Below are 23,246 nucleotides of genomic sequence, written 5' to 3' on the forward strand. Positions count from 1 at the left end.
TGAAACCAACCGGTTGTCACTCCTCTGCAGCCTCTGAACATTAAAACTACTTAGCGTTAGCATTCATAACAATCTATCAGAAAGCAATTCTTAAAGTTTGAGCGACCTACCTTAGGTTTCTCACGTTTTCTTGACGATATCATCAGCAAGTTTGTTGATCCGCATTCATATAAATATAGTTAAATTTCCGCCAGCAAAAGTAAATCACTGTGCAGACTCCTTAACTTAGTTTCTATGGTTACTAGAAACAGTGGCACGTGCGCGAAACAGCCATTGGTTTGTTCATTGCGAGTTTAGATTGTTTCAATAACTCACATTAAAAGAGAATGCAAATTCAACAGCGCAAGTGTTTTCAGTCATCCATGTCGTTATGAAAGGATAAGTTTACCTTTATCCTGTGCTGTATGATTATTTTTTTGTATCGTATTAGTGGTGTCTGTCTCCCCCTACCGTAAAAGATGCGATCTGTAAAGTTGATATTTGGGATGTCCAGTCTTGCTCCTGACATTTTTTTAATTTAATAATAAATCCAATATGACAAATGTTCAGCTGTTGTACATTTGTTTATTGATACAAAAAAAAAAAAAAAAAAAAAAAAAGAATCACAAGAACAACCATACAGTATATAGTAACAAAATTTAAAAATATATAAATTTGTCAATAATTATAAACCTTATCGGCTTCCGATGCTTACAGGAATACAGCATTTAGCACATCAGGCTCACTGCATGTTAAAGACAATATTGGCAATCTGACATGCTAGTTATTGACCGGAAACAGCGTTTGAGTTGATTTGGATTATATTTCATATAGATCAAAAGAAAGTCACAGTCTCAAATAATCTAAAACCAAACAATTTACAAAATGATACGCAAAAGTTAATACAGAATCCAGTGTCTCCACTCCACCTTGAAAACTTTACTCAAGCATTTCTAAGCACCTTTCAATAGTATTTCATATCTTTTTTTCTTTTGCTTAATGCATGCAGAGCTATTTTTTTTCTCATGTGCTTGTTTTTTCAAAAATACTTGTCTAGATACACATCCAATGTTTTACTTGACTTAGTCTTATTTCTCTTTGCACACAATTTCTCAGTGCTGCATTCAATGTAGATACATTTGCAAAGACACTTTAGCTTCCAAATAATGCTATACTTCACATTTTTTTTATTTTACTTAAGTTTTAATTGAGATTTAGATCATATTTATGTTCACATTTATGTAAATATTTCAGACCGCATCACAGCCTACTGATATTTCAAGGGATATAACTCCACTTGGCACATACATACACACACGGGCACCTTTGCTATTACATAACATAAATTACATGGATTTTAACAAGAGGCGTATACTTAACATGTAAATTACATACTGCCCATTTCTTTTCTTTATTTTTTGTAAAACTAGAGCTGTTGAAGCACACAATGAAATCTTCAAGTACCGCAGAACTGATCTATGTTTCGAGAGCAGAAGTTAACACTCATCGCTCACAGAATGTCTGTTCATCATCAGTTTTTAATATTAAATATATAGTGGGGAGGTTATGGAAGTGTAAGGCCATGCTGGGTTTGGACTGACTAGACATTTGCACCGACCAGAAAAACAATGACAGTGGGTTATCAAGATCTTTTAGGTTTATCATGTTTGCTAAAAATGAACATACTAGTGCTGTCAAATCAATGAATCGCATCTAACAAAGTTTTTAAACATATTATATATGTGTGCTTATATATATTTCTACATACATATACACACATATACTGTGTGTGTATATATATATATATATATTAATTGAATGAAACAAGAGTTTTTGTTTATCTAATATTCAGTATGTGCGTATATATATTTATATATATTATATATGTATGTGTGCGAGCATGTATACACACACACATATATATACAGTATATATATATATATATATATATATATGCATACATACATGGGTGTGTACACACACAAATACATATACACTGTAAAAAATAATATGATCAACAAGTTCTGACAACTTGTTTTTACATTGATTTAACTCATCAAAATAAGTTAAGCAATTTTCGACTTTTTCTATAAATTATACAAAATTCAGCTCATTTAAGTCAGTTTAATGTAATTTAAGTTGAAATGACTTAAACATCCATGTTGATTGTACTTAAAAACTTAAGGCAGCATATATATATATATATATATTATACAAACACAACTTTTATGTTAGATGCGATTAATCGATTTGACAGCACTAGAAAATACATAAAAACCCAAAGTTATTAAAATATAGAATTTGTACAGGTTGCATATCCTGTCAAAAGTTTTATATAATAAGTGAAAAAATCTAAACGATTGCCTTTTTTTAGCCAGATGCCTCATGTGTTTAAGAGATGGGATAGTTGCTTAAGAAGGATCTCCGTATCTTCTACATTCAGCTCAAAAAAGCATGGAATCAATGATATGCCTCAGTTTCAAGAAAGATTTCGAACAAAAACATTCCTATATAACCACAATTATGATACATTCATAAACTTGCAATTTTAATCAAACTTCATACGAGTAATCAAAACATTGTTCCTCCATAAATGTGAGTATTCAAGTTTAAAAATGATGGATTTAAAGATTTTTGGAACAAATGAACAGTTATAATTGATGTTTTTCGCTCTTTATTAGGTTAACACTTTATCATACAACAAAGAATTTAGACAGTAATGAGCACCTTGTGACCAACACTGACTTGTTAGTACTACTAGAAATGGTGGAGAACTAGCCACCATAAAAAAGAAGAATGTACTGAAGCAAATTTGAAGACAGAAAATGTCTCTTGGCAGTTTGGACGAAATCTGCCCAAGATATGAAGTCAAGGCCAAAGCATGAGACAACGGGATGGTCTGTGATCTAGAAGTGCACAGAGCCTGGAAAATAGCACCTATTCACTAGAAACGAGTACCAGTACTGGTACCGTGTGTAAATTTAACAAAGAGCGGAATGACCCCTGAAGAGGTCACATTCTAGTGGTGATTAAACTGCAATGGTGAACTACTGTACAGACTTAAACAACATGAGAACAAGTGCTCCGAATTAAATTTAAAGTCAACTTTCTTATCCTGTTTTCACATCCCGGAAATTTCCAAGCTATTTCCACACATTTAAATACGGTGTTGTTTATACAGATAGCAGACACACTTCTTGAGGCTCTTAAGTGAAGTTATAAGTGTTGTCTTAACCTCTAATGAACATTCATCAACTTTTTCCTTTAAATTTTGCTTGCTTATTATTTACATACTGTTGTAGGATGGATATAAAGAAAAAAGACTAATAATTAAAAATAAAAAGTGCAGAAGTCAACAAATGTATTAAACACAACTCCAAACCCACAATATAGCACTGTTGCAATGAAAAAAAACACACAAATAAGTGCATTTAATCATGTAAACTTGTAAACAAAGCAGCAAAATGGAACATAATCAAAGAAAACAGAGACAAAATGTTGCTCAATGTGTGAAAAAGCAACAACCTGTAGTGGGCAGTCTGTGTCTTTGCACCCGAATTTCACGATCTGAAGACGTGCACGGCTCGAACCACGTACTGTCGGCAGATGGGACACTCGTTCATACGTTTCCCGCATTTGCTGCACGTGACCATGTGGCCGCACTCCAGCAGCACGCAGTCAATGGGGGAATCCATGCAGATCTTACACATGTTCTCCTCCTGGCCGCTGGGCTCAGCAGGATCAGCTGGAAGAACGGCGAGAGATTCAATGTGTAAAAATAGTATATTATCACACATAAATTCAGGAATTGTATTTTTGATTTAGCATTTTGGGGCTAACTGCCATGGTATCCATAACACATACCTGCTTCTGTTTTTGTATTTGACACTGAAAGTAAAAAAAAGGATGTCAGTTTCAGTAAAGTTTGATGACCAAAAATGGTTTAAGTTACACTATCGTTCAAAAGATTGTGGTTGGTAAGATTTTGGCTGCATTTATTTGATCAAAAATACAGTAAAATCAGCGATATAGTGACATATTATTACAATTTAAAATGACATTTAAAGGGGTCATATGCACTTTTACAAGTTGATTGTACTGAAATGTGTGTTGGCAGTGCCTGTACACAACCATCATGAAATGATAAAAATCTATCCAGTGTTTTTTTTAAATCTTCTTATATGTTTTGAGTTTGTTTTCAAAGGGAATATTCCCCACGATCAACGTCAATGCTTTCATGTTTGCGCGAATCATTTCACACACCAGACTGCTTTACAAACGAGGTCAATATAAATCTGGTTCTGCTCCTGAAAAAAGGATCGGTACCAACTATTCGTGTTCCTGCTGCACCTCCAGAATAACTGAAGTGAGTGTAACGTTTTATTAACCTTTATATTAATATTTATGTCAATCTTTGCAAATCGCTTGCTGCATGCTTCACGATGAATGCGGCTGTTTACACTCAGGGTACATTACGGCATGTTTTCTATGTACAAGGTTCTCAATATAATTCATAATCCCACGTTTATAATGAACAACGCGTTATGGTTATTGTGTTATTATTACAAACGGTGTATGCACAGAACAGAGGGGCGGGGTGAGCAAAGCTCATTATCATTTAAAGACACATGCACTGAAACGGCGTGCTGAAAACAGAGCTGTTTTTGACCAGGTAAAATAAGTGTTTTCTTACAATACTAATGAGAATTTTTAATTAAAGTATATTACAAACGTTTAAAGGGTTAGTTCACCCAAAAATGCTGTCAGTAATTACTCACCCTCATGTTGTTCCAACCCCGTAAGACCTTCGTTCATCTTCAGAACACAAATTAAGATATGTTTGATTAAATCTGAGAGCTGTCTCAGGGGCCGATCACACCTAACGCGTTTTTCAGGTTGGAAAACGCGAGGTGCACAGCACTTTACCATCACACAGAACGAGCAGTGCGCTGCGTTTTTTATGTTGCTAGGCAATTACTGAAACAGCTGACCTGTCAGTCAAGTAAACGACAAATCAGCCTTTTATTAACTTTATTTACTTTCTGTTAACATTGTGGTAGTTACGGTTCGTGAAGTCGTTAAGCTCCTGGTAACCCGCGAGAGCACCACAAGTTTATCCTCCATCATCGCACTCTCCGGGCGTTCAAGCAACTGTAGCTTTCATCACTAAAACGGAAGACCCGCCTCTCCATTCACTCGATTGGACAGTGGAAAAAAACGCGATGACGTCGGGCGCTTTTTCCGCTCGGAGTTGCTTTTTTTTCAACTTCAAAAACGCGAGGCGCAGCAGGCGGTAAAACGCGAGGCGCAGTAGGCGCATAAACAGCGCGCAGAACGCTCGCTGCCATAGGAAACCAATTGAAAATAGGCGTCTCTCACTGCAAAAAACGCGTCAGGTGTGATCGGCCCCTCACTCCTCCACAGGCTTATGGACACTATAACTTGCTGGCCCAGAAAATGTATTAAAGACATCGTTAATATAGTCCAAGTGACTACAGTGGCTCAATCTTAAGTTTATAAAGCGACGAGAATACTTTTTGTGCGCATAAACAAACAAAAATAACGACTTTATTCCAAAAGTCACCACGTATGACACACATGACCAGCATCGCCCAATAGTGAGCCTACGTGGTGACGTGCAACACAGACGCGCTGCGCAAAAACACTACGTAAACTAACTCGAGGCACAGAGAGAGAATGAAATGAATAGTGGAATAAAGTCGTTATTTTTTTTGGTTTTGCACACAAAAAGTATTCTCGTCGCTTTATAAACTTAAGATTGAGCCACTGGAGTCACTTGGACTATATTAACGATGTCTTCAATACATTTTATGGGCCAGCAAGTTATAGTGTCCATAAGCTTGTGGAGGAGTGAGCCAGCACTCAGATTTCATCAAAAATATCTTAATTTGTGTTCCGAAGATGAACGAAAGTCTTACGGGGTTGGAACAACATTAGGGTGAGTAATAACTGACAGAATTTTCATTTTTGGGTGAACTAACCCTTTAATTTAGACCCTAAAGAATCATATTAGCTTGTACAAAAATGGCATTATATGACCCCTTTAAGATATAATTTATTTCTGTGATGGCAAAGCTGAATTTTCAGCATCATTACTCCAGTCTTCAGTGTCACATGACCCTTCTGAAATCATTCTAATATGCTGATTTGATGCTCAAGAAACATTTCTTATTATTAATGTTGAAAACAGTTGTGCTGCTTTATATTTTTGTGGAAACTAAGTATGATAAGTATTTTCAGGTTTCTTAAATGAATAGAAAGTTCAAAAGAACAGCATTTATTTGAAATAGAAATCTTTTGTAAACATTATAAATGTCACTTTTGATCAATTTAATGCATCCTTGCAGAATAAAAGTAACATCTTTAAAAAAAAAATCTTACTGACCCCAAACTTCTGATTAGTAGTGTAGCTACAGTATATTATAAACTGATGTTTTTTTAGTTGCATTTATTATTCATTTATTCCAATCTTAGTTATCAATTAATTTGTTATTTCATAGCAGAATATTTATGATATATTGTAAAAAAATAAAAAATAAAATAAAATAAAAAGCTAAACAATTAACCAATAATATTTTTTGTAAAACATTTTAATGCATTTTCGAATACCATTATAAATTAATTAAAACAAAACTCTTAATAATCAAAACTGCAATCTTTTGGTTGCCAGTTTCAGGGCGTTCGTGCAGAAAAACGTACCCAGGTTATGAAGGTCTTTCTGATCATTAAATAGGAGGGTGACCTTCTCCATTAGTTCCCATTTCTCACAGCAGCCCTGATAGTTCACAAAGTTGCGTGCCAGAATCTCTTTCAGCTGCCGCACGCTGAGGCCTTCGATGTCCTCCACCCTGCTCAGGTCAGACAGAGAGGCTCTTCTGCTGTGCACCAGCGTCTCCTCGCTGTCTGTGGACTAAGAACATGTTCACACAGCAACAGAATACAGTTGTCAGTCCTGTATTTGAGTCCTTAAAACAGTTCTATTCACACACAGTTCAGTTATCTGTGGGAGTGACAACCACATTCAATCTATGAACTCGCACCCGTAAATTTTCAGGACTCACAACCGCTGTGTGAACGGAACCGGACTGGAAAACTAGGCTAGTTGTTTATCACATCATACAGTGCACTAGATCCGCTCTGCACTGCACAAACACATATCTACTGTGTGTTGTGGGTTGTAATTTTGGTAACTTACAGTGACAGATATGAGCTGTGTCTGTGTGTTAGGTTTTAGATCCAGTCGCTGTATTGCTCCCATCAATTTTGTGTTTTTCACACCACGACTCAAATGCTCCGCTCTCCACCCAGATATAAGCCACTGTTGGTTAATGAAGATTTGACGGATGAACTCGCGTCTCGATTGGACTCTTGTCATGTCAAAAGTGATAAGACAGTTTTATATCACTTATAGTCACTGGTAAGAGTCCAATCGAGACGCGAGTCCCATAGCACATTCATAATGCAGACGGTATTGAAGTACCATTTGAAGTAAATACGGTTGTCAGTCCCAAAGATAAAACATGATTGCATTGCGATGAGAAGCTGCTAATACACTGAGAAATACAGTGATGCCATAACGGAAATAGTTGTTCACATACCTCTTCCTCATCCTCTTCCTCATCTTCCTCAGCCTCTTCTCCATCTCCTTCTTCTTCTTCCTCCTCCTCTTCATCCTCCTCATCCTCATCCTCCTCCTCCTCCTCCTCCGTGAGGGGTTCAGATTCTGCAAGTGGACGGGAAGGCAGAGGAGGCGCAGGCGGCTGTGAGCGGGATTGGGCGCTGCCGCTGCCTCTGGGAGTCTGTTGAGCCAGCACCAGCTCCACCAGCTCCTCCTTCTCTCGGCACATCTGCGTGGGGGTTTGGTGCAGGTGGAGATAGTCACGGAGGTCCTTCACCTTCAGCCTCATCAACTCTGCCCGCTCAAAGAAGGTGCAGTGGAGCCGCTGACAGGTGTGGCACAGCCGCGGCCGGAGATCCATCTGCACCGAGCAGCGGCTGCAAAAGTTGTTCTTGCAGTCCACGCAGACATGCTAAGAAATGCAGAAAACATAATATGTTATACCTAAACAGAATTTGAGGGATTTGAGTAGACTTAACCTGATTTACCGTTCTTGCGGCGTCAAACTGGCCTCCGCAGGCCTTGCACAAATGTTCAGGTGGTGCGGGAAGGGGGCTGGTGCCCGAGTTTGTGTAGGCCTGGTGCCATGAGCTGCCGTTTTCTTCCACGGTGGCGGTGATGTCCACACAGAGCAAGCTATAACATAAGGTCTGCACAACCCATACTGCACATACAACACAGGTATCACATAGAAAATATAGACATAAATAGGTATACTTATCAGTCAAAATGTTTGTGTTTGCTATTATTTAATATTTACCAATAGAAATTTTGGCTATATGATGAAGGACTAGGGGAAGTGACCCTATCAAACTCAACCCAACATATAAACCATCAAACAGAAAAATAGAAAACAAAATAGAAACAAAAAACACTTAAATATTGATTAGCCAGCCTAACTAATAAAATAACTGCAGATTAAACTGGACAAATATACATTACAGTAATAGTATCTAAACATTTTCAGCATCCAAGAACCAAGTAAGCATTTCTTCTCCATATTATGGTCATTCTAACCTGTTCTTATAGTCTAGTTTCTGTGATGCGCTCTTGTACATGGCTGAGCATTTTTAATAGGGTTATCAACCAGTATTAAATATTTTAATAACACTTATATTTCAGATTTATTTAAATTACCGAAAACAATTTAGTTTTAATGCATTGCTATCAACGGCTTTGCTATTTTGAAATTAAACAAGTGAATGTTTGTGTCACAATGGCTTATTAAGGTCATTTACCAAAATCAAGTATGATAAAAAAAAAGAAAGAAAGTAAAAAGGACAGTTCACTTTGGCCCTGCTCGTTATCCAAGGATAAGTCATAGTAAAGTGCAACAATACTGCGATTTCTCTATTAAACATTATTGTAATGCAGTAAGACATTTGCAGGTATGCAAGAACCTAGGAGCTGCCTACCAAGACAACTTTACTGGAATGGGCGCTTATGATGTCCAAAAATGCTGTCTAGGTAGGCAGCTCACTGGGTTTTGAGATACAGCCATAGACAGTATCTTGCAGAATATAATTAAGGTAACTGGATGCATTTGATATCTTACCCAAAATATCCGTTGCAAAGTCCTATTACAGCCATAATATATGTGTTTAATCTGGAACGCATAAACGATAAAACACTATATGAATGAATACGCTCTGTAGAGGAAAATAGGTGAAATCGCTCTGCAGTTCTCTCGACTAACGCAAAGAAGTATGACGTCAGAACGTGTAATCACGCGAGAAAAGCCGGAGCCTGTCTGAGTGAGGGGTACTCCAGTGTTGCCATGTCCGGTCATTTTATTTTTTTATGAACTTTTTAAGAAAGCCCTTCAAATAACAAACAGCATTATCATTGTTAAAAACACCACAGTAAATCCAAGCAGCATACATTGAAAAATAATAAATGAAACTGAATGACTTTAATTCATATACATTGCAAGTAATGTATAAAGTTGCCACAAAACTGAAATATTTTTTCATTAACTATAATCTCAACTACAATCACAATCTCGAATGTGGAACCATCTATCTGTGTATTTGTCAGACCAGAGTGTTTATTTTACTAGCGAGATCTGGCAACACAGTTGTTTTTTCTCCCGCTTATGTACCGGTAGTTTAGTGATCTATACTGCCATCAACTGGGCTGATACTACAATGTTAGACATAATGTATATTTATAAAAGATAAAAAATAAGATAAAATATAAAATAAAAACAGACAATGACATGGATAAATATATAGTAATAATATTATATTATATGAGTAATAATACATAATATAGAGAACACTAAATATCAACAAATATCATCTCATCATCAGTAACATTATATTATGATCATTACATTCAGATTACGTTCAGAATCGATCTATATATCTATCTATAGATATCTGTATATATATACAATGGCATGGATAAATATATATTTAGTAATAGTATATTACTATAATATTATATGTGTAATAAATCATATAGAGAACACAAATTCTATTTATCAGCATATCTCAGGGCCAATGCAACCTACTTGCTTTTACAAACACTTAACTTCATAATGCACCATGGATCAAAGGATTTATGAATAATCTGAAGCAGCTATAGATCATATACTGTAGTGTACACTGTCTTACAGCAAAACTACTGGGAAATAAAATGCTTTTTTTTCTTTCTGCACCAGAAGAGTGCGCTGTTTACCAAACTTTGAGTAGCACATCCCCGTATTGTAGGTCCAGAGATCCAGAGCTGTTTACCTGTCTATGTTGTTTACTGACCAAACAACCACTATAGACTAATCCAGAGAGGTCAGAGGTGAAGCACTCAGTCACCATGGCTCTTCAGCAGAGCTGCTGGTTCAGACTAGCTCGTTAATCAGGTTACCTCCAAATCCTATCTGAGGTGACTGTTGGGTGTAACAAGTGGATTGTGTCCGACACATACTGTGTGCTTAAGAGCAACAACCTTAAAGGCACAACATGTAACTTTTTTGCATAAAAATAGCAAAAATCACTACATCTATGTTATATATATTTTTTAGTTGTGTACGTTATCCCGACTGTTTCCAACAACTTTCAAACCAGGAGAAATTTGTAATTTAATTCGAAGACACGTCCCGTTTCTTTATTTCCGTTTTGTCGCCGTCAATGGCGTCATATCCGCGTTGTCCCTGGTTTCCGCTCGTACTGCCATAGCAACCGTTTATATACTGTCTATGATAGCAACCACAGCTATGAACCAGAGCCCTCTGATAGTAACCAAAGCGACAGACATGGACAACTGTGTAGTTCGCAATGTCTATTTGCACGCTGTTGTTGTTTCGTTCAAACATTATGGACCATGGCAAGCAGACTTTGGATAAAAAAGGAGAACTAAAACGAGAATCAATATCAGCGCGGTGTTTTCGAGATACCTAGAGCTCCCATAGACAGTATATAAACGAGAGCTCCACGTCCGAGACTTCGACCGCTCCTACATGTAACGTACTTTATTAAACAGGTGAGCACATTTAAAACTAATCAATGTTATATAGTTCAACAATGATAAAATGTTAGAATATCATTTGATCTGTATGTTATTCTATTGTTGATCTAGCTTGCTGCTAGTCTCATACAGACAAACTAACACATACATTTCAACACATTCAAATGCAGTTTAGTGTGATAGTGTAATGTTAGACCAAGTGAAACAGCGCTGGGTTAACTCACAAGTTTAATTTGTCTAATAAACTGGCCTGCGAGTAGTAATTCTGCTCTTGCGTGTAGTTCAGTAACGTTAGAATGAAATGTCCATATTCCTTTTATCCGCGGGACTCGCGTCGCGTGTGGAGCTGATAGCTGTCTCTTAGCAATCCCGAACTGCTTCATATCACAGTCATGATAAAAACATCGATGTATTCAGTCATCCATAAACATTATTAGATCGGTCGGCTTGACGTTGACGACAAGATCCATAATTCTTAGCAAATGTTGCGTCATCAAACTACGCCTTTGTTATTGTAAAGAGGTTAGCGACCCCTAGCGGTGAAAAAATTATATACTGTACGTTTAAATATTCTAAACGAAAGCCATTTGTGGACTAGCGAAACCATTTATTTGCCCTTTTGATCTGAAACCAAACTATCATCATGACTAATATCGGCAATATGAATACCAGTATCGGTATCTCAAATGAATTAAAGGTGCTCTCAGTATGATTTTTTTCATGTTCCATTGACTGTTATAGCAGTCGCCTACTTATATTGACGAGATGAATTTATTCACCAAGTTAAAATAAGACGAAAAACAGGGGAATTATTTTGATAATGCGAGACATATTCTGCTAGTCATGTGATCTCGGCTGCATATGGCAGCTCCCATGAGGTGATCGACCCTTCCATTTAAAAATAAAAATAATAATTTGGGGTTATTAGCCTGCTGATCTCATGTGAGTGTACATGATTTTGTAAAGCATCGTTTATTTTTTATGTGTAAAAATCCTTGAATGCTTCTTCAAATGATCCTTTTTTTGTTTTCCATTTATATTCAACAATGAAACACAACAGCAAAAAATATTTATAATTAAAATCTATAATCAATGTCAAATCTATTTTAGAAAACGGTTAATTCATTTTAAAATGAAGACAACATACTGAATTTAAGAAGTGAGTTTTATTAATCACAAACATACTGTTCAAGAATTCACACAGGATTTGTACCGGTCCCAAACCAATGGGACATTACATGAATTCAGTGAATGAAATATGTTTCATTTAAAATTCCAGCTGTCTCCAAAACAACCACAAACTCCACGGAAACTAAAAAAAAAAAAACACATCTGAACTCCAAAAAATCTTTCTCAAGAGTTACAAACAAAATTAAAAGAAAAGAAATATCTGAGAGCAGAATAATACTGGAATTGTAGAAAATGCTCTTTTGGCAGTCAGTATTTGGTACAGCTCGCCCTGCTTTTTTCCCAAACCCACAAAATACCTTATTTTCTGTTCCCCTCACAGTACTCCATATGTAGGGATATAGGACTGAATTGGGCTGTGACTCGAAATGTACCTCGCTTTCTAACCTTCTATATAAAATCAATTATATATCGTATGTGTCTAGTGAAACTATAAAACTCTGATTCCATCTGCTGAAATAACACTAGTGCTCTGTCCCCCTGAAACATTATTTCAATCTACATTTAGGCACTAAAAATACATAATAGAATAGCTACGTCAAAAAAAAACCGAATTCCTCAAAATCAATTCACAACAACAGGTCTATTTACAAAATTTTTATAATATCAGATATGTGACCAAAACAGTGGGTGAGCGCAGAACATTATCATTCCTCTCAAACACCTGATCTTTTCTAAATATTGACCTGATTTAAGAGTGATGAATTAGAAAAATTGTTCTGCATATTCCAATTAACCGCTACAGCATTTAGTGATTGAAAACTGCATTATTGTCACTGTCTACACATGAAGGCACTTAAGAGGAATGATTTATGATTCTTTTCAGAAGTTTCTGAGCATGTGGCAGGATAAAAAATAAAAGTTTTACTCATAAAATATTAACAAAAGCATTCAGTTTCAGCTGATTGTACTCTTTAACATAATTTAGATCAAAATTATGTGTGAATAGTCCAAATATATCCATAATCATTGGTACGGAAGAAAAGTTTACATGGTTCCAGGCTTTTTGTTTTAATTATGTATTTAATAAGGCAGATCCCCTCTCAACCATGACCAATTTGGGTTTTTTTTCATGGAAAGAGTGTCATATTTGCCTCATTCAACGTTTAATTAAACCAAAAACGTCTTATGCACAGTGTAGCTCACAGTGGATCTATATACAACCAGTTAGTCAACATACAAACCCTGTTATGTTAAAAAGTAACATTGAGAGCATTTCTCACTCAAATAAGAAAAAGAAAAATCATAGAGAGAGAAGAAGAAGAAAGGATAATAAAAAAAATAATAAAACCTAGACAGTATATTCACTATATACAAAATAAACAGCTAGCATAGAAGGACACTTAAAATCAAGAATACGCAGCACTGGTCTTTCAAAATATTCTCCAGCTTTTTTGCTGGTATTTTTCCAAAGATACTCACTGTCTAAGACTATCTACAAACATGAACATGGAACGTCCTTTCACTATTAACATGAAACCCCAGCACTTTAGTAAGTACATAAGACCTTTGAATGAAGCCGGTGACGCTGGATATGCCGTTGAAAGGATTTGAAACAAAACGAAACATCCACAACGTCAAGTGGTCTGGTACATTATTTGCATGTCAAATGACTAAAACCAAGGATGTGAAGTGGGTGGGAATGGTTTCTCTCACCCCCAAATTAGTAAAAAACAAAACAAAAAAAACACTAGCTTCTATGTTAGTATTTTACAAATATTTAAAAAAGTAAAACATTTTTTTCTATAGGCAGTTTAAAATATATTCCATCAAAAATAGTCTGACAAATTTAGCTAGTACAAAAGAAATGTTTTTAAAAAAATGACAGAGGATTTCAAGGAAAACGTTTTCTTGCTGTATATCGGGTTCTGGCAAAATTTTACAACAGGCAAAATTGTAGTCAGCTGTAAAAAGGGGCTGTAAAAGTTGAATTAAAGAAACAAGAAACATCTAGTGTCTTTAAACAGTGATCAGACATGATTATTTGTCACCTTTGGCAAAATACAAATTGTGTCGTTGCAGACGTGCCAAAAAGCAAGGCACGTGCCATGGCAGCTCCGACATCTGTGTCCACGTTCGGGGATTTGTGTCTGCGAGGTATAATAGTGCCAATAACTTTAAATGTAATTCTGAATCTCTTCCGTCACCCGTCTTCCTCCACTCAGATGACAAATGAGGATTTGTGTCGGAAATCCCCCTGAAAGAGACAAGATTGAGTAAAGTAGGTTTAACTGATTCCCTGAATTTTCTCAGAATTTCTTAAGCTCTTGGAAGCCTTAATAAAAAAATCTCTTTATTTCCACCTACCTCATCTTCTGTTCTGACATAGTCCACTCCATCTCCTTTTGCTGGAGCTTTGTAACTAAGAAGAAAAAGAAAAAAAAACCTTAAGCAGTCACTCACCACTATATGATATTAGTATTTATTAAAACTACATTTATTTCATATATCTGAACAAGCTAAATGTGATGTTAAGGATAAGCTGGGGACATTCAGGAGCTTCTTTGGGGACGAAAAGCTATGAAACGGTGAGTCAAAACTGCTCTGGGACCAAGTGTGACTCAGACGGAAGTGGCCGTCAAAGACATGCGCTTACTTGTTTCCCGTCTGCTTCTGGCTGGTGAAGTAGCCTCGTTTATAGGCACAGAAGATGCCCACTGTTATACACAGAAGGACTGTCACCACAACCACTACGCCCAGGATGATTCCAGTAATGTTGATATCATCTAGAAAAAAAAGGCAAAGTATGAGATCATGGACTTGAGGGGTGTCCTGTCACATGGGAAAAGGCAATCTAAATACTTACAAACTTCCATCAACTGCGGTCCACATTCAGAGAACCCAGCCTCATTCCTGGCTCTGCAGTAGTAGTCCCCCGCATCCTCCTTCCTGACCGCACTGAATTTCTGAAAACCAGAAATTACAGTCATTTAAGTTGACAAATCATTTCGCATAATAACTCACAGTGCTGCTCAAAAGATTAAGGTCAGTAAGATATATTTTTTTCTTTTATTCTGCAAGAACACATTGAATTGATCAAAAGTGAACTTTCTATTAATCAAAGAATCCTGAAAAAAAATAACGAATGAAGCAGCACAACTGTTTTCAACATTGGTAATAAGAAGAAATGTTTCCTGAGCACCAAATCATGATTTCTGAAGGGTCATGTGACACCGAAGACTGGAGTAATGATGCTGAAAATCCAGCTTTGCCATCACAGGAATTACATTTAAATTATATTCAGATAGAAAATAGTTACAGTATTTTAAATTGTAATAGCATTTCACAATATTACTGTTTTATAGTGTTATTGATCAAATAAATGCAGGCTTGGTGAGCATAAGAGACTTCAGTAACACTTTACAATAAGGTTCATTAGTTAACTACATTAGTTAGCGTGAACTAATAATGAACGGCACTTATACAGCATTTATTAATCTTTGTTAATGTACTAATACTTTATTAAAATCTTGTTAACATTAGTTAATGCACTGTGAACTAACATGAACAAACAATAAACAGCTGTATTTTTTATTAACTAACATTAACAAAGATTAACAAATTTATTGCTCATGGTTAGTTCATGTTATACCATGGTCTGGGTGAATACTCGATTCTGATTGGCTGCAATCAATTCTGATTGGCTGTCCTTTAAAAAGTGATAGAGGACACCTAGTAAAGGAGTTCTGGTGAAACTGACTGTTTACCGTTCGAAATTAATAAATAAATGTGCTGGCTACATCAGCTGTGAGTAACCATAGCAACAGGCAGTCAAAGTATCCGTTTACAATTTATTGTATCAAAACAAACATCTAGCTAGCCGTTATACACTACCTGTGTGTTTTAATTATAGGTTAAAAAAAACGAAAGTGTAACGCCCATGGCTAGACAAGCCTAACTTACATGAAAAAAAAAATACGTTAACTTTCTGGCTCGTAAGTTAGCTAAACTGAAGGGTTCTACGAGTTGAGCGGACTATAAATATCTCCGGTTGCTAAATAAACCGTCAGGCGTAACCAGGGAAACCAAGTTATTGTTTGTAAAAACTTTAGATTTCGATTGTAAAACTAATTAAAATATAAACTAATGTTTTAAAAATGTGTTATTTGGCAAGTGACCATGGTATAAGTGGGTTAATGCCCTTCGCCGTCGTCCATTAATACCTGACAATGGACACCTCGTCGGGCATTAACCCTTACTTAGTTAATACAACTATTGTTAACAAATGAAACATTATTGTAAAGTGTTACCGAGACTTTTTTAAAATCTTACCAACCCTAAACTTTTGAGAAGTATATAATGTGTGTGTGTGTTTCTAAGAAGCAGTGTTAACCTGTCAACAAAATACTTGAAGGGTTAATCAAGTTTTTTTTTTATTGTGGATCATAGCAATAATTACACGGTTTTATTTAACACGCGCTGTTGAAAAAAAAAACTGCATCGCAGGATATTAACAATGAGCTAACAATGTTTTTTAAGGAAGAAAATATACTGGTTTAAATATTTAGTTTCATTTTCAACTCTTGCATCAATTAAAATGTAATTTTCGTCACCTAAAATTAGGTACCAACAACTGATTAAACTGAATAAATATGACATGAAATATGAACAAAAATGTAAAGGATCCTCTCATCAAAAAACAAAAACTAGACTAAAACTAAAAAATCTGTGTGAATCCTGGAAGCATCTTTCTGATTGTGGTGCGATGTTATAAAAATCAAGACAGAGGTGTCAAACGAGGTTCTGGCAGATCTTTAAGGACCCAGTCGGGCCTTCAGACGTTGCCTCCTTAGGGGGAAGAGGCTGTGCTGCAGTGCAGGTCAAACTTTAAAAAAGTGGTGTGAAGGTTGTCGAGGGCACCGAGTACAAATGGCGGAGAATGGCACTCTGGAATGTGCAAATGAGGGCAGCAGATTCCCTTCATGGCTGAGCCCATCGCACATCAACTGGGTCCCCAAAAATATCCCTACGCCTACCCCATTGCCTCTTTTTCCGAACTCACCAGAGTGCCCATCTCTCCGTTCAGGGTGTAAGTGGAGTTTAAGAACTTTGGGCTGGTCTTGGGGTCTTCTGGGATTTCCTCCTTGTTACGGAACCACTGGTACTGGGACTTCGGGTAGCCCTCATCCTCCACACAATGCAGTTCTGCTGGTTTGCCCACCGGGACGGACTTGGGTACGGAGCATCTGGGCATGACGGGCTTCACTGCAAGGCACACAAGAGAATCATCTTAACGTAATTGCACAGACAATAGCATCCTTACACACATGCACCATAGTGACTCTGACTGCAAGCATCCTGGCTAACTGAACATGCTGCTCTTTCCCCTTTTAGATCCCTGATTAAACTCAGATGCAGTTTCAGAGGTTTCCTCATATAGCCCTGGACACGCCCTGTAGGGTTTGAGCAAGCATCCTCAAATGTGCGCCAAGGGTGGATGCCTTGGCTCGCCGCTCCATCTCACGTTACATCATAGCAGTTGGGAAGTACTAACAATGTCTACAACAGATTCAAAATTCCTCTAAAAAAAAAAAAAAACCATTTCAGCACAAGGCACAGTACTGTGGGGCTGTCAGACAATAATCAATAGATGTAGAATTATTTGAGTGGAACCGCTCACCTCTTACAACGAGTGATATCAAAATCTCATCGAAGGATTTTTGGTCACTGGGGGCGGTGACTTCACAGCGGTAATCAGCAGTGTCAGATCTCGTTGCGTTGAGAATGACTAAGGTCGCAGGTTCTCGAATTTTCGCCCTCTTTTCCAGGTCACCTGGAGAAAATGAAAACGAGAGAAGGTTGAAATGGGTGGACTGAAAGCTGTTCCCCTGCATGCAATGTGATGTAAATTATACTCCAGCCCCAAATGCTTACTAAATACTGATGGAATGTGAGGAAATGCGTTTCAATTCATTGACATTGGTTGACGTATTAGGTTTTAATTTGATAACATTTGGTACAATAGCTAACTTGAACTAACAATGAACAATACCTTTACAGCATTTGTTAATCTAGCTTAATATTCATTTATAATAATAATATAACATCAATAATAACTACTATATTATTCATTGTTAAGTGTTAAAATGTATTATGTAGAAATTAACCTATATTAATAAATGCTGTATTGTTCATTGTTTGTTCAAGTAAGCTGTTATTGTTAACTGTTTACAAATTAAATTTTATTATAAAACGATTTTCCAAATTGTAACCGTATTTTTTTCCCAACATTAATCTGGGTGAATGTTTATGTATAAATATACAATTGTTTATTGTTCATTCATATTTATTTCTAGTACTTTAATTTATATTTCATTGACATATGATGTTAAATGTAATGGCACACACCTATGTTTAAAAAAATTGGGGGGCATTAAGATTTTTATTTTTATTTGGAAAGAAAGTAATGCATTTATTCTGCAAGCACAGATTAAATTGATCATTGACATTAAAGACATTTATCATCTTAAATAAGATTTCTATTTTGGAGCACAACTGTTTTCAACACTGATAATAGTAATAAATGTTTCTTGACCATCAAATCAGCATATTAGAATGATTTCTGGAGGATCATGTGACACTAAAGACTGGAGTAATGATGCAAAAAAATTATATTTCCCAATCACAGGAATAAATTACATTTTAAAATAAATTAAAATAGAAAATTATTTTAAATTGTAATTATTTACATTTTCCTGTTTTAATTTGATCAAATAAATGCATCAGAGACTTCTTTTAAAAAAAAAAAAAAAAAATTATTTATTTATTTATATATATATATATATCTTACCGACCTCAAATTTTTTAACGGTAGTGTTTGTAGAATTAACAAATGATATGTTTAATGTTAACTATTGCATTAGCTAACCTTATTGTAAAATATTATGCATCAATATGTTGTATGGCACAGTGTTCAGAAGAGCGTTGTATAGTTTACCTGCGATTTCCTTTTCAAAAAATACATAACTGGGCTCTCCATTCTTAATCTTCTTCCATTCTATTCTGGGATTAGAAGTGGTGATCGACTCTATCACGCAGGACAGCTCGACTGCTGCATGGGAAGACAAAACGAGAGCGCTTGTGAGCAGTTCAAGTGCCGAGTTTAATGTTAGCAGCTAAAGACTGCGGGGGAGTAAATTACTCAGCCTTACATTCAAACTCATTGACCCACGGTTTTTCATTCGCCGTCTTGAGGATGACTGCCAAGGTGCTGATGTAGCCTGCAACGAGAAGATGGAGACAAACATCAGTTTTATGTTGAATTAACAACTTGAACATCGACCCACTGACATTTCAGGGGTGTCGTTGCGACCTAAACAACATGCGATATTGGTACCGCTAAACTCTTTTAAAGATTGATGAAACTCAATTAACAGTCGTCCCCCTCCACCCTGACAGCACACATTCTTCGCATCCCTGTGAGCTGTGAACGGATATGTTACCAGCCATTTTTAGTTTCACTCTCACAACAAACATCACTGATGTAAAAGCGTCCCACCACAGATAATTGTGGAGGCTGACTGGCAGTCTCCGTTCTGTGTTATGAATAACAGCTGACTGCTTTAAAGTGAAGGCCAGAGGGGCTCACTAAGTTCACGTAGTCACTAATAAACATGTTAAATCAAAAAGGTCAACTTTGAAGTCCGTACTATTTTTAGAAGTTTGTGTCTCTTCCTTTTTGTCCAACATCTAGAAAATGTATTTAAATGAATCTAGTAATGCTGTTCATTCGGTGTGTTCACAGAGGAAGAAGAACACTTGCTCTATTTGCATAGAACACAACCTATAAACCCCAATGCTTTCTCTACCACTTTAAAAGGTTACAGGTTAACTCCCTATGAAAAGCTGGTCGGTTAAAATCATTGGGTTCACCATGGATAAGCCATCCATAAACAAGCACTGTATGTCTGTGTTAATTTTGTGTCATAATCTTCCATACAAATATTTATAAAACATTGTGTATTATTTTATTTTTTTTCCTGAAAGAGCATATATTCAGGGCACTGAAATTTTAATGGCCATCAATTGCTAGGGATAATTTTTATGAATCTTTGATGATTGTATTTTGGGCCAAGGCTCTTGAGAATTCATCCATCTAACACAGAACAAGGCTAGTAATACAACAGACGTGGATGCAAATCTGAGAGAGAAACCTCATCAGCGTGTTGCTGTTTAAATATGAGAAGGACAGTACAACAAAAATTGTTACTGTAAGAAATATTGGTGTTGTTTCTAAAAAAAACATTAACAGCCTCTTTTTGTTCCCGAATACCATTATTAATTTATACAACTTAACTGTTGTGAATATGCATCTTTGTCATGTGCATCATTGCAACTCTTTGACATGTTAGCAACCAGGGAGTAAATAGAATTATGTAATTTTTAACAAATCTAAAATCTCTGTAACTCAGTGAGGGAGTCATTTGTCAACTGAGTAATGGCTTTGGATGATTTACGAGTGACTGAACCATTCAAAAGAATGAGTTCATAAGAGTCATTTGAGCACAAATCGGGACGTCCCTACTCACACTGTGCAGAAAACACTCATGCACACCCTAGTAGGATTCAGTGTTACTTACTATAATAGTACTATTCATATTTTAAATTGTTTTATTTGTATATTTTGTTTTAATTTTAATTGTAGTATGTACTTTTGTCTTTTTTATTTATTTTCTTTTTAAATGTTTCTATTTAGCTCCAATTTATTTTATATCAGATTATATCCGTTTTAGATTTATTTATGTTTCATTTTTTTAATTGTATATTTTAATTTATATTTTATATTTGATTTGATTTCAGATTTATTTCAATTACTGAACATTTTTATTAGTTTCAGTAAACAATAACAACACGCGGGATCTGGTGAAACCGCACATGAACGCACACAAAGCTTCCCAGCTTAGATTTCTGAATAATGGTCACACATTTTTAGTCGCATTAGCGTATTAGTGTAAATAATACTTTTTAATGCAGAAATTTTAGGAAGATCGATGCAATGACATAATGGGAAAGGATGCAGGATGTGCCCAAAAAAAACCCACACACAAACACATCCACATCCACATCCACAGGTTTACATCCTCTTTTACGATCACATACAGCCAGATGGAGGACACAAAGGCCATTGTCCACTCTGTGACTAGACGTCCAGGAAGCAGTGATGGCGTCTCTAGTCTACTTTTCCCTGCCACATCCTGTCCTCTCATGCCATCAAATAGGAGGCTGGTGTTCAGCAGCACTACCAAAAGCGTAGCTTGTGTCAGTAATGTTTGCCTCCGTACACCTCACCCGATCATGAAGGGTCTGTCCTGTCGGGTGAAGTGCCATTTGAGGGATAATTGAGCCCTCAAACAAGGCAGGTGTTCTATGACCTATATATCCTGACCTCTCTCTTCCTGTTAGGAGAGCACAGCTGGATGAGATGTGACAATCCTAACCGAGCTTTAATCTCCCACTTCTTCCTTTAGAGGCATAACTGTTGGTTCTCTTCAGTAATCTTAGTGTAATGCCTGGGTAAAATCCTGGGCATTACAGAACTGAATAATATAATAGAGAGACAAAAAGAGAGAGAGAGAGCTTTACTGACTTAGCCAAATTTCCATATCTACATAAAGCATCTGTGTGCTGTAATACTCAATCAACAGAATTGGTGGCAATTTTTGTAAAGGGGCTGATTTACAGTGAGGCACAAAGGAAGTGAATAGGGCACCAAGTAAACACCACAATTGTCATTGTTTCAATAGGATAGCCACAAGACATAAACAATATGCAAGTTAACATTATTTTAACTATTCTTTTCTGTTTGAAGTTATGTTCATATTCAGCGTTGTCACCATGACCATGTAACTCCTTAAACCCTAGAAAGACTGCAAAATGATGATTTGAAACCGCTTTACAGCACAAGTTTTACTAGTTCGGAAAGAAGTCTCTTATGCTCACCAGCACTGCATTTATTTGATTAAAAATACAGTAAAAAAAGTTAAATATTATTTACATTTTCTATTTTAATATATTTTAAAATGTATGCAATTTATTCCTGCGATGGTAATGCTGAATTATTCCAGTCTTCAGTGTCACATGATCCTTCAGAAATCATTATCAATAATGCTGATATGATGATTGTTTGACGAACAAAGTTCAAAAGATCAGTATTTGTTTGAAATTGATTTTGTAACATTATAAATGTCTTTACTGTCACTAAACTGAATGCATTCTTGCTGAATAAAAGTACTTCACTTCAAGAAAAAAATATCTTACTGACCCCAAACTTTTGAATGATAGTGTAAGTACTTGTATAAAATTATAAGCTTCACATTACTGCTCTTAAATCAGCCCCATTCACTTCTAAGTGTCTCACCTTAATTTCTATTTGAGGTAATCAGCATTACGCTGTCTGAGCTTAACTTGTATTTAAACTGCATGAATGGACCACCTTGGAACTGAACTCAGAAAAGTGCACGACGGTGAGGTCGCCCTATTCGAGGAAGCCATTTTCTAATCCTGTCTTCAACACCTAACTCAGCATGACGGCTTATGGAGAAACATTACACCACAGAGAAATGAGTTATACAGCCAGAATCATGGGGCTGTTTGGACAGCCTCCACAGTGCGACGTTTAAAAACCCACCACACCCTGCATCGTGATCCGCGACCAGTGTGCAGAAGAGCCCGAACACATTCTGCTCCGACGCAGCCTGTCAGAGAGCATTCAACGCATTCGGTTCACTCAGCAATGCATGAAGTGGATAATATTCCTTGTTATTTTTAAACTGCAGCATTGATTCATTTCGCTAGGGGGGAGGAGGCTGGGAGGTTGTTCACTGGCTGAGAAAGAGATGCCCACAGAGCCATTCATTTCACATCCCGGGTCTACTTCACTGGGATTGGATTGGATGTGTCCCATAGGTCCCTATAAGCTGATCGTATCCAACTGGAATAGATTTTGAAGTTCAGAGTGATTTCACATCACAGACAG

At 36.4% G+C, this 23,246-nt stretch overlaps 2 protein-coding genes across 2 annotated transcripts in view; both read right to left on the bottom strand.

Annotated features, from left to right (window-relative positions):
- Nucleotides 1-2,504: 2,504 nt before the first annotated feature.
- Nucleotides 2,505-9,337, bottom strand: LOC311277745 (E3 ubiquitin-protein ligase rififylin). The gene is made up of 6 exons (XM_084388158.1): nucleotides 9,174-9,337; nucleotides 8,107-8,282; nucleotides 7,599-8,030; nucleotides 6,700-6,910; nucleotides 3,844-3,867; nucleotides 2,505-3,724 (listed from the first exon to the last, which is right to left on the bottom strand). The coding sequence occupies exons 3-6, from the start codon at nucleotides 7,977-7,979 to the stop codon at nucleotides 3,540-3,542; spliced, it is 801 nt and encodes a 266-aa protein (XP_084244284.1). The 5' UTR covers nucleotides 7,980-8,030; nucleotides 8,107-8,282; nucleotides 9,174-9,337; the 3' UTR covers nucleotides 2,505-3,539.
- Nucleotides 9,338-12,229: 2,892 nt separating this feature from the next.
- jam3b (junctional adhesion molecule 3b) overlaps nucleotides 12,230-23,246 on the bottom strand; it is a gene marked incomplete at its 5' end in the record, with an annotated part of 32,147 nt that continues 21,130 nt past the window's right edge. The window contains 8 exons of the mRNA XM_084386722.1: nucleotides 12,230-14,468; nucleotides 14,579-14,633; nucleotides 14,868-14,997; nucleotides 15,078-15,177; nucleotides 17,274-17,476; nucleotides 17,892-18,044; nucleotides 19,209-19,322; nucleotides 19,423-19,491. Coding sequence (XP_084242848.1) covers nucleotides 14,433-14,468; nucleotides 14,579-14,633; nucleotides 14,868-14,997; nucleotides 15,078-15,177; nucleotides 17,274-17,476; nucleotides 17,892-18,044; nucleotides 19,209-19,322; nucleotides 19,423-19,491 — 860 coding nt within the window. The 3' untranslated portion in view covers nucleotides 12,230-14,432. The remainder of the gene's footprint in view (nucleotides 14,469-14,578; nucleotides 14,634-14,867; nucleotides 14,998-15,077; nucleotides 15,178-17,273; nucleotides 17,477-17,891; nucleotides 18,045-19,208; nucleotides 19,323-19,422; nucleotides 19,492-23,246) is intronic.

This window comes from Rutilus rutilus (assembly GCF_951802725.1).
Source record: "Rutilus rutilus genome assembly, chromosome: 18".
Lineage (NCBI taxonomy): Eukaryota > Metazoa > Chordata > Actinopteri > Cypriniformes > Leuciscidae > Rutilus > Rutilus rutilus.

Bases quoted from the DNA above. Each gene is read 5' to 3' on its own strand.
- LOC311277745 (XM_084388158.1), bottom strand. From the start codon at position 7,979: ATGGATCTCCGGCCGCGGCTGTGCCACACCTGTCAGCGGCTCCACTGC. The intron at 3,868-6,699 runs GTACGTTTTTCT...TTTTACTTTCAG, and splicing joins GAAAGACCTTCATAACCTGG to TGTCAAATACAAAAACAGAA. The intron at 3,725-3,843 runs GTATGTGTTATG...CCGTTCTTCCAG, and splicing joins AAATACAAAAACAGAAGCAG to CTGATCCTGCTGAGCCCAGC.